The sequence below is a fragment of the Saimiri boliviensis genome, chromosome 17 (assembly GCF_048565385.1).
Source record: "Saimiri boliviensis isolate mSaiBol1 chromosome 17, mSaiBol1.pri, whole genome shotgun sequence".
NCBI lineage: Eukaryota > Metazoa > Chordata > Mammalia > Primates > Cebidae > Saimiri > Saimiri boliviensis.
In genome coordinates, this window is record NC_133465.1 from 71,316,421 (window position 1) to 71,331,729 (window position 15,309).

The 15,309-nt window shown below is 53.5% G+C and overlaps 1 protein-coding gene across 5 annotated transcripts in view; it reads left to right on the forward strand.

Annotated features, from left to right (window-relative positions):
• Window positions 1–4,927: 4,927 nt before the first annotated feature.
• Window positions 4,928–15,309, forward strand: part of ASPSCR1 (ASPSCR1 tether for SLC2A4, UBX domain containing) — a 40,532-nt gene continuing 30,150 nt past the window's right edge. For 2 of the 5 annotated variants that reach the window (XM_039475759.2, XM_074389070.1), the window contains exons 1-4: window positions 5,489–5,662; window positions 6,727–6,782; window positions 12,959–13,073; window positions 14,983–15,083. In XM_039475759.2, coding sequence (XP_039331693.1) covers window positions 5,561–5,662; window positions 6,727–6,782; window positions 12,959–13,073; window positions 14,983–15,083 — 374 coding nt within the window. In that variant the 5' untranslated portion in view covers window positions 5,489–5,560. Of the gene's footprint in view, window positions 4,947–5,488; window positions 5,663–5,811; window positions 6,141–6,175; window positions 6,195–6,726; window positions 6,783–12,958; window positions 13,074–14,982; window positions 15,084–15,309 lie in introns of those variants that run through there. The other 3 variants (XM_074389071.1, XM_010342288.3, XM_010342289.3) reach the window with 3 other exon arrangements.

Consider the following 15,309-nt stretch of genomic DNA (forward strand, 5'->3'; position numbering starts at 1 on the left):
TTCTCAGACCTGCAGACTTGGATAGAATTATATTATACTATAATTATGTTATAAACCAGTGTATTAAGTTATACACTGGTTTACAATACACTGGTTTTCCTGCCTCAAGCTTACAGACAACAGATCATGGAACTTTCTTTTTCTTCTCTTCTGCCCTTCCCTCCCTTCTCTTTCTTTTTCTTTCTCTCCCTCCCCCCCCATCTCTCTCTCTCTGACGGAGTCTTGCTCTGTCACCAGGCTGGACTGCAGTGGTGCAATCTCGGCTCACTGCAATCTCCACCTCCTAGGTTCAAGCGATTCTCCTGCCCCACCTTCCCGAATGGCTGGGATTACAGGCACCTGCCACCATGCCCGGCTAAGTTTTGTATTTTTTTTTAGTAGAGATGGGGTTTCACCATGTTGGCCAGGATGGTCTCCATCTCTTGACCTTGTGATCTGCCTGCCTCAGCCTCCCAAAGTGCTGGGATTACAGGAGTGAGCCACTGCACCCTGCCTTTTTTTTTTGGTGAGATGGAGTCTTACTCTGTTACTCAGGCTGGAGTACAGTGATGTGATCTTGGCTCACTGTAACCTCCACCTCCCAGGTTCAAGTGTTTCTCCTGCCTCAGCCTCCCAAGTAGCTGGGTCTATAGGCATGCACCAATACATGTGGCTAATTTTGTATTTTTAGTAGAGATGGGGTTCCTCCATGTTGGTCAGGCTGGCTTCAAACTCCCAAACTCAGATAATCTGCCTGCCTCAGCCTCCCAAAGTGCTGGGATTACAGGCGTGAGCCACTGTGCCCGGCCTAATTTTTGTATTTTTAGGAGAGATGGGGTTTCACCGTGTTGGCCAGCTGTCCTCTTGTGTATGTCTATGCATGCCCTATTGGTTCTGTTTTTCTGGAGAACCCTATAATACACTAACCTAACTTAACACAGAGAAAGAAATTAATTCAAATAACTTTCGAACACAATATATTCCTCTAATGGGACATATTCTAAGGGACAAAAATAGCTACAAAGAGACCTTGAAATTTCCATAGTAGGTCTGTTGTTAATAGCAGGATTGCTGCAGTACCTCAAACTATTTGGAGGGCATTTTAGAACAGAGAAAATGAATAAATATATTGATTTACTGAAAATTAGGGTTTTCGCTGTGGACAAAGGAGATATTAGGTTGAACCATATAGATTTTGTCATTTTTTTTGTAGATCAAAAATGACATCTGGGTGGGGTCGCTCAACACCTGTAATCCCAGCACTTCGAGAGGCTGAGGTGGGAGGATCACTTGAGGTCTGCAGTTTGAGACCAACCTGGCCAACATAGTGAAACCCCATGTCTACTAAAAATACAAAAATTAGCCAGGCATGGTGTTGGGCACCACCTGCAATATCAGCTACTCAGGAGGGTGAGGTAGGAGAATCCCTTGATTCCAGGAGGTGGAGGTTGCACTGAGCTGAGATTACACCACTGCACTCCAGCCTGGGCAAAAGAGTGAGACTCTGTCTAAAGGAAAAAAAAAAAAGGTCAACTAGGGCAATTTCACAGAATTACACCGAATACAAATGTGGAATGAGGAAATAAGAGGGAGGAAGGTAAGACGTGGCTTAGAAATATTCAGATGAATTCATGACACTACTCTGTTCCCTAAGAGGACCCAGAAGACAGTGACACCCCAGTAGCAATGAGCACACTCAGCACCCAGAACTTGGTCTCTAAATCCCATTTCCTTGTTAAAGGGCTTCTCTGAGAAATGGCTGACTTCAGGGCTTGGGCGGGGAGGAGGTGCTCAAAGAATAATGGAAAGGTCAAATGGATGCAGGAAAGATGTCAACACTTGGACAATTAACTGAGGATTAGCTCAGAGTATGATATCAATGTTAGATTCCCAGTTTTGTATGAAATCATGGTGGTTATATAAGAGGATGGCCTTATTCTTTTTTTTTTGAGACAGAGTCTCACTCAGTCATCCAGGCTGGAGTGCAATGGCACAATCTTGGCTCATCGCAACCTCCACCTCCCAGGATCAAGTGACCTTCCTGCCTCAGTCTTCCAAGGAGCTGGGACTACAGGAACATGTCACCATGCCCCACTCACTTTTGCAATTTTTGTAGAGACAGGATCTCACTATGTTGCCCAGGCTGGTCTCAAACTCCTAGGCTCAAGTGATCCTCCTACCTTGGCCTCCCAAAATGCTGGAATTATAGTGGTGAGTCACTGTTCCTGGCCAGAAAAAGTTTTTACATATACATGGGGTTGGGGGGTGAGGGGAGAGGGGAAGAGAGAGAGAGAGACAGAGAGACAGAGAGAGAGAGAGAGAGACAGAGAGAGAGAGAGAGAGAGACAGAGAGAGAGAGAGAGAGAGAGAGAGAGAGAGAGAGAGATGGGACATAATAAAGCAAATGGGTGACATGTAAACACTGATTGAGCTTGTTAAAGACATACAGGAATTCTTCATGCTGCTTTTGCAAACTTTTCTTCTCCTTCTTCCTTCCTCCTCCTTCTCCTCCTTTCTTCTCTTTCTTCTTTTTAGAGACAGTATTATACTATGTTGCTGGGGCTGGGGTGCAGTAGCTATCCATAGGCATGCTAATGGTTCACTACAGACTTGAACTTGGACTCAGCAATCCTCCTGCCTCAGCCACCTGAGTTGCTAAGACTACAGGTGTGAGCCACCTTGCTCAGCTAAGTTTGAAATAATATCAACATAAAAGGTCACCCCTTCCCCCCAAAAAAAGCATAGGAGTCAGAAGGACCAATTTGAACATCAAAAAGAATACCAACTTAATAAAAACATACATGCATTCATATAATAATTTTTTTATTTTTTAGACAGAGTCTCGCTCTGTCTCCCAGACTGGAGCGTAGTTGCACGATCTTGGGTCACTGTAATCTCCACCTCCTGAGTTCAAGTGATTCTCCTTGTCTCAGCCCCTGAAGAGCTGGGACTACAGGAGCATGCCACCAAGCCCGGGTAATTTTTTGTATTTATTTTTTTTTTTTTTGGAGACGGAGTTTCACTCTTGTTACCCAGGCTGGAGTGCAATGGCGCGATCTCGGCTCACCGCAACCTCTGCCTCCTGGGTTCAAGCAATTCTCCTGCCTCAGCCTCCTCAGTAGCTGGGATTACAGGCATGTGCCACCATGCCCAGCTAATTTTTTGTATTTTTAGTAGAGACGGGGTTTCACCATGTTGACCAGTATGGTCTCGATCTCCTGACCTCGTGATCCACCCGCCTCGGCCTCCCAAAGTGCTGGGATTACAGGCTTGAGCCACCGCGCCCGGCATTTTTTGTATTTTTTTTAAGTAGAGATGGGTTTTCACCGTGTTAGCCAGGATGGTCTCAATCTCCTGACCTTGTGATCCGCCCGCTTCAGCCTCCCAAAGTGCTGGGATTACAGGCGTGAACCACCGTGCCCAGCCAAGAGTTCATATATTATTTTAATGAGGAGAAGCTTGGCAAAAAATGCCTATAAATGTGGCAGGAACAATAAACTTGGGAAGTCATGATTTTGCAGCTGTAAATGTAACAATGAATCTACTCATTAACCGATGCTAAAACTGTTGGGCAAATGGTTATTGGAAAATCTTGGTATTTGTGGTCTCAGAGAATTGCCTCACACACGCCTTAATTACTCCATACGGAGCAAGGGATCTTGACCATGGAGGAATGTTGCAGAATTAAACTTGACCAACTGGTTAAACTTTACTCATGGCCACACTGATGTTCTGTACCTCCTGCTGACTTGTCACCTCTCCTCATCATTGCCCCAAATGTCTAAGCAAGGATCCAGACCGTGGGACGGTCTAAGGAAAACAGGACCAGATACTTCAAAAATGCCTCTGAAAAACTGAAACACCCCCACCAGGAGATGTGTGGCTCAGTGAGGCTCTGAGGTTGCACAGGGCACGGGGATCTGGCTGGCTGGCTGGCTGGCTGGGAGGGCTGTGGCTAACGTGGGGCTCTCCCCAGTTTCCTCCAGTGTACACAGGTGTCCATGTTTATCTGCATGCAGGTGTGTGTGTGTGATGTGGATGTGTCATCAGCAGGAAGGTAAGATAGCATCCAGGCAGAGGTGTCCTTAGACTCCTCAATGACCGCGGGTGTGGTGGCTCACACCTGGCATCCCAGCACTGTGGGAGGCTGAGGTGGGCGGATCACAGGAGGTCAGGAGTTCTAGACCAGCCTGGCCAACATGGTGAAACCCTATCTCTACTAAAAACACAAAAATTACCCAGGCATGGTGTGGGTGCCTGTAATCTCAGCTACTTGGGAGGCTGAGGCAGGAGAATCACTTGAACCCGGGAGGTGGAGGTTGCAGTGAGCTGAGATCGAGCCACTGCACTCCAGCCTGGGTGACAAGAGTGAAAGTTCATCACAACAACAACAACAACAATAAAAGTTAGCCAAGCATGATGGTTTGCACCTGCTTTCCAGCTACCCAGGAGGCCAAGGCAGGAGGATTGCTTGAGCCCAGGAGTTGGAGGCTGCAGTGAGCTGTGATCATAGCACTGCACTCAAGTCTGGCCACAGAGGGAGACCCTGTCTCAGTCAAATGAAGCATAAGGACTGACTGACAAGTGCACCAGTTCCCCCTTCCACAGGCTTCTGTGCATCTGAGTCCTGGCCAGGGCAGGCCTATGGAGAGGGGAGCGCCAGGGACGGCTGAGCCGCGGAGAGAATTTAGCCAAGTCCCAGGCTGGGGCCGGGGGAACACAGGCATGTGCTGTCCATGAGTGACCCAGGTGCTGGGAGCTAAGCACAGGGCTGCGAGTCAGGAAGGCAGCTCCTGCTGGGAGACGGGAGCTGGCAGCACGTGGCCCTGGTGGCAGTGAGGCCAGGTGCCATCCCTTCTGCGGCGGCTGGGGAAGGGGTGGGGTTTCCGAGGCTTCCACCAAGGCCCTGTTCAGCAAGGCATTAGCGCGGGAAGTCCTCGAGTGCCTGTGGGTCCGCAAGAGCTCTGGTGAGACTCAAGTTCGCGCACCCCATGATTCTGGACCCGGTCTCCCGCCTTACCTACCCTCAGGTTTAGGGACCATGGCAGCAGCCCCAGGGCTGCCAGGTATTTCACTCCCATTCTAGGATGAAGAGAATAAGGCTTAGACTCGAGGGCCACGAGCCCCAACGGCCAGGAAGGATCCGTACCGGGGTGAGGGGCCTGCCCCATCCCATAAGGTCAGGAGGGGACGCTGAGCACAGGGACAGGTGGGCAGGGAAGAGGCTCAGGTGCCGGAGCGGAGGAAGCCGGGGGTGGGGGTGGGGGAAAGCAGGGCACCGACGTGGGGACGGGACGAACCGAGGACGGGCGAGCGCGGGCCGCTCACCGGGGGTTACCGCGCACCCAGCTCCGGCCCATCCGAGCCGCGCTTCCCGGAGGCAGAGGTCGGCAGCGCGGGCTCCAGCGGCTCCAGGGCGGGGCGGGGGCGCCGTGGGCGGGGAGGAGGCGGGGCTAGGGCGGGGCCTGGCGGGACCCGGAAGCGCGCTCCGGCCCCGCCCCCCGGCCGCGTGGCTGCGCGTCCCGGCTGTTGCCGATAAAGTTGGTTGACGCCGGGCGGCGGCGGGTCACGTGAGCGGAAGATGGCGGCCCCGGGAGGTGGCGGAGGCTCCGCGGTGTCGGTGCTGGCCCCGAACGGCCGGCGCCACACAGTAAAGGTGACGCCGAGCACCGTGCTGCTTCAGGTGCGGCCACCGGCCCGAAGCGAACGGGTGGGCGGGTTGGGGGTGCCGCGCCGAGGCCCCGCCCCCTACGGTCGGCGTCCGGGTCTTTAGGGGCGGGGCCTGCGGCGGCCAATGAACTGACTCCTGCGCGGCGTCCCCGCCCCCTGCCTGCGGGCACCTGCGCTTCCGCGGGGGTCCCGGGGGTCTCGTAGGGGGCGGGGCGGGTGCAGCCCTCCCCGGGGTGCGGCAGGGACGGGGCCGCGTGTCACCCGCCTTGGAGTCCTGGGCGCCCGGCCGAGCCCCGCTCGCGAGGGCGCGGGGAAGAGGGAAGCGTGGAGCCTCAGACCCGCGTTCCCCTCCCGGGGCGTCCCCTGGAGTGGGAGCCCGGGTTGCGCGGTGGCTGACGTCCCGGCCGTGGGGCGTGGGAGCGATTTTTGCTGAGTCATGCAGTGCAGTTTTACTCGGGCAGCTTGTGACCTCGCATCAATTTAATATAAAAGTATTAATTGAGCCCCTGCTGCGTTGGGGACCTTGAGGACCCAAAGTGCACACGGTCTGCGCGAGCGGCCCACAGCGTGGGGCGGCCGGGCCTGGACGGGCGGAGGGCGCAGCTGGGAGGCTGTCGGTGCCGGGACCCTCTGGTGCCCGCGCCACGCCTCTGGCTGTTGGAGAAGAGGGGCGGAGGCGGTGCAGGCTGTGGGAGCAGGTGCACAGAACCGTGCCAGAGCCAGGGGTAGCCTCTGCTGGGCAGGGTTGGAGAACTGCAGGGTTTGAACTTCATGGGGGGAGATCCCCGAGTGTGTGCCAGGAAGATCCTGGTGTTGCTTGCCGCCGGGGAGCCCTGAATGGAGTCTCCCTGCAAAGCGGGGGCGGTGAGGAAGGGGGATGGACAGTGGACAGGATTTGCAGGAGAGACGCCCGCGGCTGTTGGGGGACCGTCCATAGTGTGGTTTGTGCTTGCTTGGCTTTGCCTGGACAGAGCCACCTGGCTTGCCAGGAAGCTGAGTGCCCTTGGCTGGCCTGCCCCACTGCGCCGGCCAGCCCGGCCCACTCAGCAGTTCAGCGTCCTTTCATCTCACCTCTAGGTTCTGGAGGACACGTGCCGGCGGCAGGACTTCGACCCCTGTGAATATGACCTGAAGTGAGTTTGCTGCAGCTCAGGCAGCAGGGTCTGAGTGCATCTGTGCCCCTGCCTGTGAACATCCTGGCTCTCACTTGGAAGAGCCACCCTGTGGTTTTAAACAGTCATCATATATTCCCTCGCAGCTCTGGAGACCCAAGGTCTTGGCAGGGCCACACTCTCTCCGTTTGCCCTAAGGGAGAATCCTTCCTGCCTCTTCCGGCTTCTGATGGCTCCAAGTGTTTTCCTCGGCTTGTGGCCGCATTGCTCTCTGCCTCCGAGTCCTTGTGGACTTTCCCTGTTTTCTGTGTCTTTAGAAGACCCTTGTCATTGGATTAGGGTCCCCTTGGATAATCTAGGATGGTTTATCATTACATCTCCAAAGACCAGGGTATCCAAGAAGATGGTCAGAGGACACTGACCCATCAGTTTTGGGGGCACCGTTCAACGCCCTCTAGGTTTTATTGCATTTGGTTGTGTAAGTTCCCAGTGGGGCTCTGAGGGGAAGAGCTGGCCATGGAGAAATAAGAAGAGGGACCCTGAAACTGCAGGGAGATCCCTCTGCTCTCACAGCCTCTGGAATTACCTCTGTGTGGGGGTATTATTCCCAAGAGAGGGCTTCTGCCAGAGTCTCAGAGTCTGAGACAGCAGAAGGGTCAGAGCCCTCATATGGGTAGGATGTGTGTGTCTATCCCACATGTGAAGCTTTTTACTTTAATTTTTTTTTTTCCTTTTTTTTTTTTTTTTGAGATAGGGTTTCACTCTTGTTGCCCAAACTGGTGTGCACAGTGGTGTGGTCTTGGCTCACTGCAACCTCTGCCTCCTGGGTTCAAGTGATTCTCCTGCCTCAGCTTCCCTAGTAGCTGGGATTACAGGTGCGCCCCACCACGCCCAGATAATTTTTGTATTTTTACTAGAGACGGGGTTTCACCATGTTGGCCGGGCTGGTCTTGAACTCCTGACCTCAAGTGATTCACCCGCCTTGGCCTTCAACATTGGGATTACAGAGGTGAGCCACCGTGCCGGGGGTTAAAGACCTGTTTTCACAGTACTGTCGTCCTAACACTGGGGGCAGAGGGCAGGAGCCTGCCTTACCCGCCTTGCCGACCCTGTCTTATGGGGCTCTCCTGGGAGGAGTTTCTTAGGGTTGATACTTGCCAAGTCATTCCAGTCTTCCACCCTGTGTCTGGACTGCGTGAGAGTCCCAGGACCTGTGTGTGCTCTTGAGTATCCTGCCTCAGACCCCCACACCATCCTTCCCCAGTTTGTGGTCAACTGAAGAATGAGGTTGGATTGCATCCTGAAGGGTGGCCATTCTAACAGGCTGGGAAGTGTAGCCGTCAGCCAGAAACCGGAAGCAGACACTTCGAGAGAGGGAAGAATAAGATAGGGATGGGGTGGCTGATAAAGACGCACTTAATACGCTATGGGAGGATCATGAGATTCTTGAAAGAACTGTGCACACACACAATTGAGCTTCATGCCTCTCCACGGGTCCTGTGTTTAAAAAATGGCAGCGCTAGTGTGACCTGAGGGTGGAACTTTTGGCCTCTGAAGTTAGAGGTGAAGCAGGCTGGGCGAAGTGGCTCTTGCCTGTAATCCCAGCACTTTGAGAGCCCAAGGCGGATCATTGCTTAAGCCCAGAAATTCTAGACCAGCCTGGGGAACACAGTGAAACCCCGTCTCTACAAAAAAAAGTAAATAAATAAATCAATGAAAGAAAAACATGGCAAACCAAGGGCATGAAAACCCTTCACTGCGCCAGAACCACTCCATGGTTGGTGGTCTCTTATCAGGAAGAAATACCTGTGGGTTGTTTTGAAGAAGTGCAAGAGAGAAAGGGCCTGGCTGGAGGTTGGCTGTTGTCGATACCAGCCCAGAAGTCTTTGAAAGGGCTGCTTTCTGTTTATCCCTTAGGGAAGAAAGCCTGTAGGTGTGTCTGACCTCACACCCATTCATGGCCAGGAACTCAGCTTTCAAGGGGTATGGAGTCCCCTGGGCCAAGAGGAGGCTGGTTCAGTTGGTTAGGGGGCTTAGGGCTTCATTTTTTTTCTTGTTATTATTATTATTATTATTATTATTTTTTGAGACGGGGTTTCGCTCTTGTTACCCAGGCTGGAGTGCAATGGCGCGATCTCGGCTCACCGCAACCTCCGCCTCCTGGGTTCAGGCAATTCTCCTGCCTCAGCCTCCTGAGTAGCTGGGATTACAGGCACCCGCCACCATGCCCAGCTAATTTTTGTATTTTTAGTAGAGACGGGGTTTCACCATGTTGACCAGGATGGTCTCGATCTCTTGACCTCGTGATCCACCCGCCTTGGCCTCCCAAAGTGCTGGGATTACAGGCTTGAGCCACTGCGCCCGGCCCTGTTATTATTTTTGAAATGGAGTCTCACTCTGTCACCCAGGCTGGAGTGCAGTGGTACGATCTCAGCTCACTGCAACCTCTGCCTCCCAGGTTCAAGCCATTCTCATTCGTCAGCCTCCTGAGTAGCTGGAATTATAGGGGCATGCCACCACACTCAGCTAATTTATGTATTTTCAGTAGAGACAGAAAGAATTTCACCATGTCTGTCAGGCTAGTCTCCAACTCCTGATCCAGTGATCTGCCTGCCTCGGCCTCCTCCAAAGTGCTGGGATGAGCCATCGTGCCGGGCCTATTATTATTATTGTTATTATTATTATTTTGGTTTTTTTTGAGACGGAGTTTCACTCTTGTTACCCAGGCTGGAGTGCAATGGCGCGATCTCGGCTCACCGCAACCTCCGCCTCCTGGGTTCAGCCAATTCTCCTGCCTCAGCCTCCGGAGTAGCTGGGATTACAGGCAGGCCCAGCTAATGTTTTGTATTTTTAGTAGAGACGGGGTTTCACCGTGTTGACCAGGATGGTCTCGATCTCTTGACCTCATGATCCACCTGCCTCAGCCTCCCAAAGTGCTGGGATTACAGGCATGAGCCACTGCGCCTGGCCTATTACTATTTTTTGAGAGAGTCTCACTCTGTCACCCAGGCAGTAGTACAGTGGCGCGATCTCAGCTCATTGCAACCTCCGCCTCTCAGGTTCATGTAATCCTGTTTCAGCCTCCCGAGTAGCTGGGATTACAGGCATACACCAGCATGCCCAGCTAATTTTTTTTTTTTTTTTTTTTTTTTGAGAGGGAGTCTCACTCTGTCACCCAGGCTGTAGTGCAGTGGCACTGTCTTGGCTCAGTGCACCCTATGCCTCCCGGGTTCAAGCACTTCTCTGCCTCAGCCTCCCAAGCAGCTGGGATTACAGGCATCCGCCACCACGCCTGGCTAATTTTTGTATTTTTAGTAGAGACAAGGTTTCGCCATCTTGGCCAGGCTGGTTACTTTTTGTATTTTTAACAGAGACAGGGTTTCACCATGTTGGTCAGAATGGTTTCGAACTCCTGACCTCAGGTGATCCACCCGCCTTGACCTCCGAAAGTGTTGAGTGAGTCACCCAGGCGTGAGTCACCTCGCCTGTCCATTTTGTTTGAAAAGTCTTGCTCTGTCACTTAGGCTGGAGTGCAGTGGTACAATCTCGGCTTACTGCAACCTCTGCCTCCCCGGTTCAAGCGATTCTTGTGCCTCAGCATCCTGAGTAACTGGAATTATAGGCACATGCCATGCCCGGCTAATTTTTGTGTTTTTAGTAGAGATGGTTTCACCGTGTTGGCTAGGCTGTTCTCGAACTCCTGACCTCAAGTGCTCTGCCCGCCGTGCCTCCCAGAGTGCTGGGATTACAGGCATGAGGCACCGTGGCTGGCCTCATTTTTATTCCTGAAGGCTGACCTGCCCATGACCTGTGCGATGGTGTCTGGTGGGAGCCAGTGAGTGCGACTCTGAGGCAGGTCTCCTGCAGCACCATTGCAGTATTTCCTGGTCCCCTTTTCGTCTGCTGAGGCAGTGTAGCGAACGCGGCTCCATGCGGGGACAGTGCCCCGCCCCGTCCCCCCCACGGTTCCCAGTCTGCCTGCCCTCAGGTTCCCCCAATCTGCTATCCGGTCTTGCCCTAGATATTTCATGTGGCAACTTCCAGAGTCACTTTTCTGGCCAGTATAAAAGATTGATAGCAAAGTTTGTTCTCTGTTAATTCTTATAGACACCCTCGAACTTTCTAAACTCTGTTTTCTAATTGTTTCCAATGGCAGCTTGTATTTCCAAAGGGGGGCCAGCCTTTCTCTTTTTCTTCCTTTCTTCCCGCCTTTCTTCTCTTTCTTCCCTTTCTTTCTTCTCTTTCCCTTACTCCCTTCTTCCCTCCTTCCTTCCTTCCTTCCTTCCTTCCTTCCATTGCCTGGGCCGGAGTGGGAGTGCATGGTGCGTGATTCAGTCTTGGCTCACTGCAGCTTCTGACTCTCAGGTCCAAGCAGTTCTCCTGCCTCGGCCTCCTGAGTAGCTGGGACTACAGGCAACCACTACCATGTCCCGCTAATTTTTGTATTTTTAGCAGAGACAGGTTTTCACCACATTGGTTAGGCTGGTCTTGAACTCCTGACCTCAGATGATCCTCCCGCACTGGCTTCCCACAGTGCTGGGATTACAGGCATGAGCTGCGGTGCCAGGCCAAGTACATGCAGATTTCATCTGTGTTCTCCCCTCAGCCCTGGAGTTTTTTTCCTTTTATCTAAACTTCTGTTAAAAACAGCTCAGATATGAGTATGCCACTGGGTGACAGAGTGAGACCCTGTGTCTTTTTTTTTTTTTTTTTTTTTGAGACGGAGTTTCGCTCTTGTTACTCAGGCCTGGAGTGCAATGGCGCGATCTCGGCTCACCGCAACCTCCGCCTCCTGGGTTCAGGCAATTCTCCTGCCTCAGCCTCCTGAGTAGCTGGGATTACAGGCACGCGCCACCATGCCCAGCTGATTTTTTGTATTTTTAGTAGAGACGGGGTTTCACCATGTTGACCGGGATGGTCTCGATCTCTTGACCTCGTGATCCACCTGCCTCTGCCTCCCAAAGTGCTGGGATTACAGGTGTGAGCCACCGCACCCGGCCGAGACCCTGTCTCTTAAAACAAAAAAGTGAAAATAGGTTGCTCATTGGCTCATACCTGCAATTCCAGCACGCGAGGATGCCGAGGTAGAAGGATTGCTTGAGTTCAGGAGTTTGTGACCAGCCTGGGCAACACAGCAAGATTTCCATCTCTGCAAAAGAAAAAATTAGCCAGGATTTGTGGTGCACACCTATAGTCCTAGCTACTTAGGAGGCCGAGGTGGGAGGATAGCTTGAGCCTGGGAGGTCGAGGTTACAGTGTGCTCTGTTTGCTCTACTGCGCTCCACCCTGGGGAACAAAGTGAGACCCTGTCTCAAAAACAGAGTCAGAGGCTGACCTGTGAGAGGCCCGAATGACCTCTTGTTTGTTCTTTGGGTGACTGACTGGCCAGTGGTCTCCCTGAAGATCAGGGCTGTGCAGCAGTTGTGATTTTATTTTTTAATTTTTATTTATTTATTTTTTTGAGACAGAATCTTGCTCTGTCATCCAGGCTGGAGTACAGTAGTGTGATTTCAGCTCACTGCAACCTCCACCTCCTGGGTTCAAGTAATTCTCCTGCCTCAGCCTCCCAAGTAGCTGGGATTGTACGCGCCTACCATCTTGCCTAGTTCACTTTTGTATTTTTAGTAGAGACTAAAAATAGCTGGTCTCCAACTACTGACCTCAACTGATCCACCTGCCGCAGCCTCCCAAGGTGCTGGGATTACAGGCGTGAGCCACCGCGCCTGGCCCACGTGTGGGTTTCCTGTTGCTTCTCTTGGGTTGTGGCCCCATTTGGAGGGGGGCGGGAGCAGGAGTGGTGGGCGGCCACGATGGCTGGTGGCCGAGGTGAAAGCGGAGGGACTCGGGCAGCTGGCTTTTCTGTGGCGGCTCCAGCTGTGATGGCTGGGGGCTGACACCTCAGCTTCTCGAGTGTGGCAGGGTTCACCACCCAGCCTTTCTGTGTGTTTTCTGAGCATTTGCCCTGGGGCTGTCAGCACCCCAGATGCTGGAGGAGCGGCCCCTCGACGCGTCTGTCTGAGGCTCGCTTCTCCCTTTTCCCTGCTCCCTTCTGCGTGCATGCGGCCCTATGTAGTCAGGTCCCGCCTTGTGCCCCTGTAGATGATGTGGTCCTGCTCTCGGGGAGCTGCCATTCGCCGTGGATGGTCGGGCGTGTCAGGGTCTGCAGGGCAGCGAGTGGGCTCCGGTCTGTCTTGCAGGTTTCAGAGGAGTGTGCTCGACCTTTCTCTCCAGTGGAGATTTGCCAACCTACCCAATAATGCCAAGCTGGAGATGGTGCCCGCCTCCCGGAGCCGCGAGGGGCCCAAGAACATGGTGGGTGGTGCTCCGGGGCAGGCTGACTGTGTGGTATGGGAGGATTTAGCTGGCTGGACACAGGGATGGGAGGGGTTGCTGGATGAGTCTTAGCACTAATTCTGCCTTCCCTGGGTTGGGTCTGAGCAATTTTCTCTTCTTTGAAAGCTGGCAACTGAAAATGAGCATCTCATGCTTTTTTTTGACTCTGTCACCCAGTCTGGAATGCAGTGGCACCATCCTGGCTCACTGTGACCTCTGCCTCCTGGGCTCAAGCAGTCCTCACGCCTTGGCCTCCCTGGTAGCTGGGATTACGGATGCGTGGAACAACGGCCAGCACATTGTGTGTGTGTTTAGTTAACACAGGGTTTTACCATGCTGGTCAGGCTGGTCTCGAACTCCTGACCTCCTGGGTCCGCCCACCTCAGCCTCCCAAAGTGCTGGGATTACAGGTGTGAGCCACTGCACTGGCCTAAAGTCTCATTCTTCGTGTGAAAGTTTTTCTTTTTGGTGGGGTCATTTGTGCCCTACCTGGCTCAGGGTGTTGGAAGCATTCACCCAGCAGCCTGACATTCCATACATAGAATCGTCCAGAATGTTAAGAGCCAGAAGCACTGCATGGACGCTGCCTGGGCAGCTCCTTTGTTTCTCAGATGAGACGCTGCAGGGCTTAGGGTCTGCCCCAGGCTGGTCTTGAAATCCTGGGCTCAAGGGATCCTCTCACGTCGGCCTCCCATAGTACTGGGATGACAGGCCTGAGCCATTGTGCCCAACCAAACGTTGGCATGTGGGCCGGGTGCAGTGGCTAGCACGTGTCATCCCAGCCTTTTGGGAGGCCAAGGTGGGCAGGTCACTTGAGGTCAGGAGTTTGCCACCAGCCTGGCCAACATGGTGAAATCCCGTCTTTACTAAAAATGCAAAAATTAGCCGGGCGTGGTGGTGGGTGCCTGTAATCCCAGCTACTTGGGAGGCTGAGGCCGGAGAATCTCTTGAACCCGGGAGGCGGCGGTTACAGTGAGCCAGGATCACACCACCGCACTCCAGTCTGAGTGACAGAGCGAGACTCATCTCAAGAAGCAAAACAAAACAAAAGTTGGTGTGTTAAGGCACAGCAGCGAACATTGACCATCTGGTGGCTTCTAAGGGTCCAGAGTCTGGGAGCAGCTTAGCTCAGGGTCTGTCCTGCGGCTGCAGTCAGGTTTAGTGGAGCTGCAATCTTTCCACGGCCCCACGAGGGCAGGAGGAGTGTCCCCAACACAGCTCCCTCCTGTGGCGCCTGCACACCCACACACACCTGCACACCCACACACACAGGCACACACACCTGTGCACACACCTGCATACCTGAGCACACACATACCTGCACACCGCCACACACAGGCACACACACCTGTGCACACACCTGCATACCTGAGCACACACACCTGCACGCACATGCACACCCACATACCTGTGCACACACCTGCATACCTGAGCACACACATACCTGCACGCACATGCACACCCACACACCTGTGCACACCCACACCACACACTTGCGCACACCTGCACACATGCACATACATCCGCACACACCCATGCACACCCCCACGCACCTGCACACATCCACATACACTGGCACACACACCCATGCACATGCACACCCGCACACACCCACCTGCACACCCACATGCACGCATGCACACGCACATACACCACACATTCGCACACACTCATGCACACTTCCATGCTGGTGCAGCCTTGTTGGGGAAGCCTCCATGGCCCTCACTCCAGAGTACACAGGAGGGCAGCACTTCTCGGTGGGGGTCAGTCTCTCCCCAGAGGCCTGGGCAGGAGCTGTCGCCCTCTCTGTCTGGAGAGCCAGTCTGGGATGCAGACGGAACCGTTGCTTTTCTTCCTAAGGATGTTTCTCGTGTCCTGTACCCTCCAGGTTCGCATTGCTTTGCAGCTGGATGACGGCTCCAGGTTGCAGGATACCTTTTGTTCAGGCCAGACCCTCTGGGAGCTTCTCAGCCATTTTGCACAGACCAGGTGAGCATCAGTGGACGGATGGTGGAAGCTGCAGAGGTCACGGGGTCTGGTCCAGAGCTGGATACCGAGTCCCTGTGCTGGACCTTGGTGCCTCTTGGGCTTTGCAGTCCTTGGAAGAGGAGGGATGTGTGGGCTGCTGGTTCAGGAGCGGTAGCCTCAGGGATGGTTGGTCACAGCTCATTGCTCTGAGCTTCCTGGGTCCAATGGCCCTGCCCTGCCCTGCCAG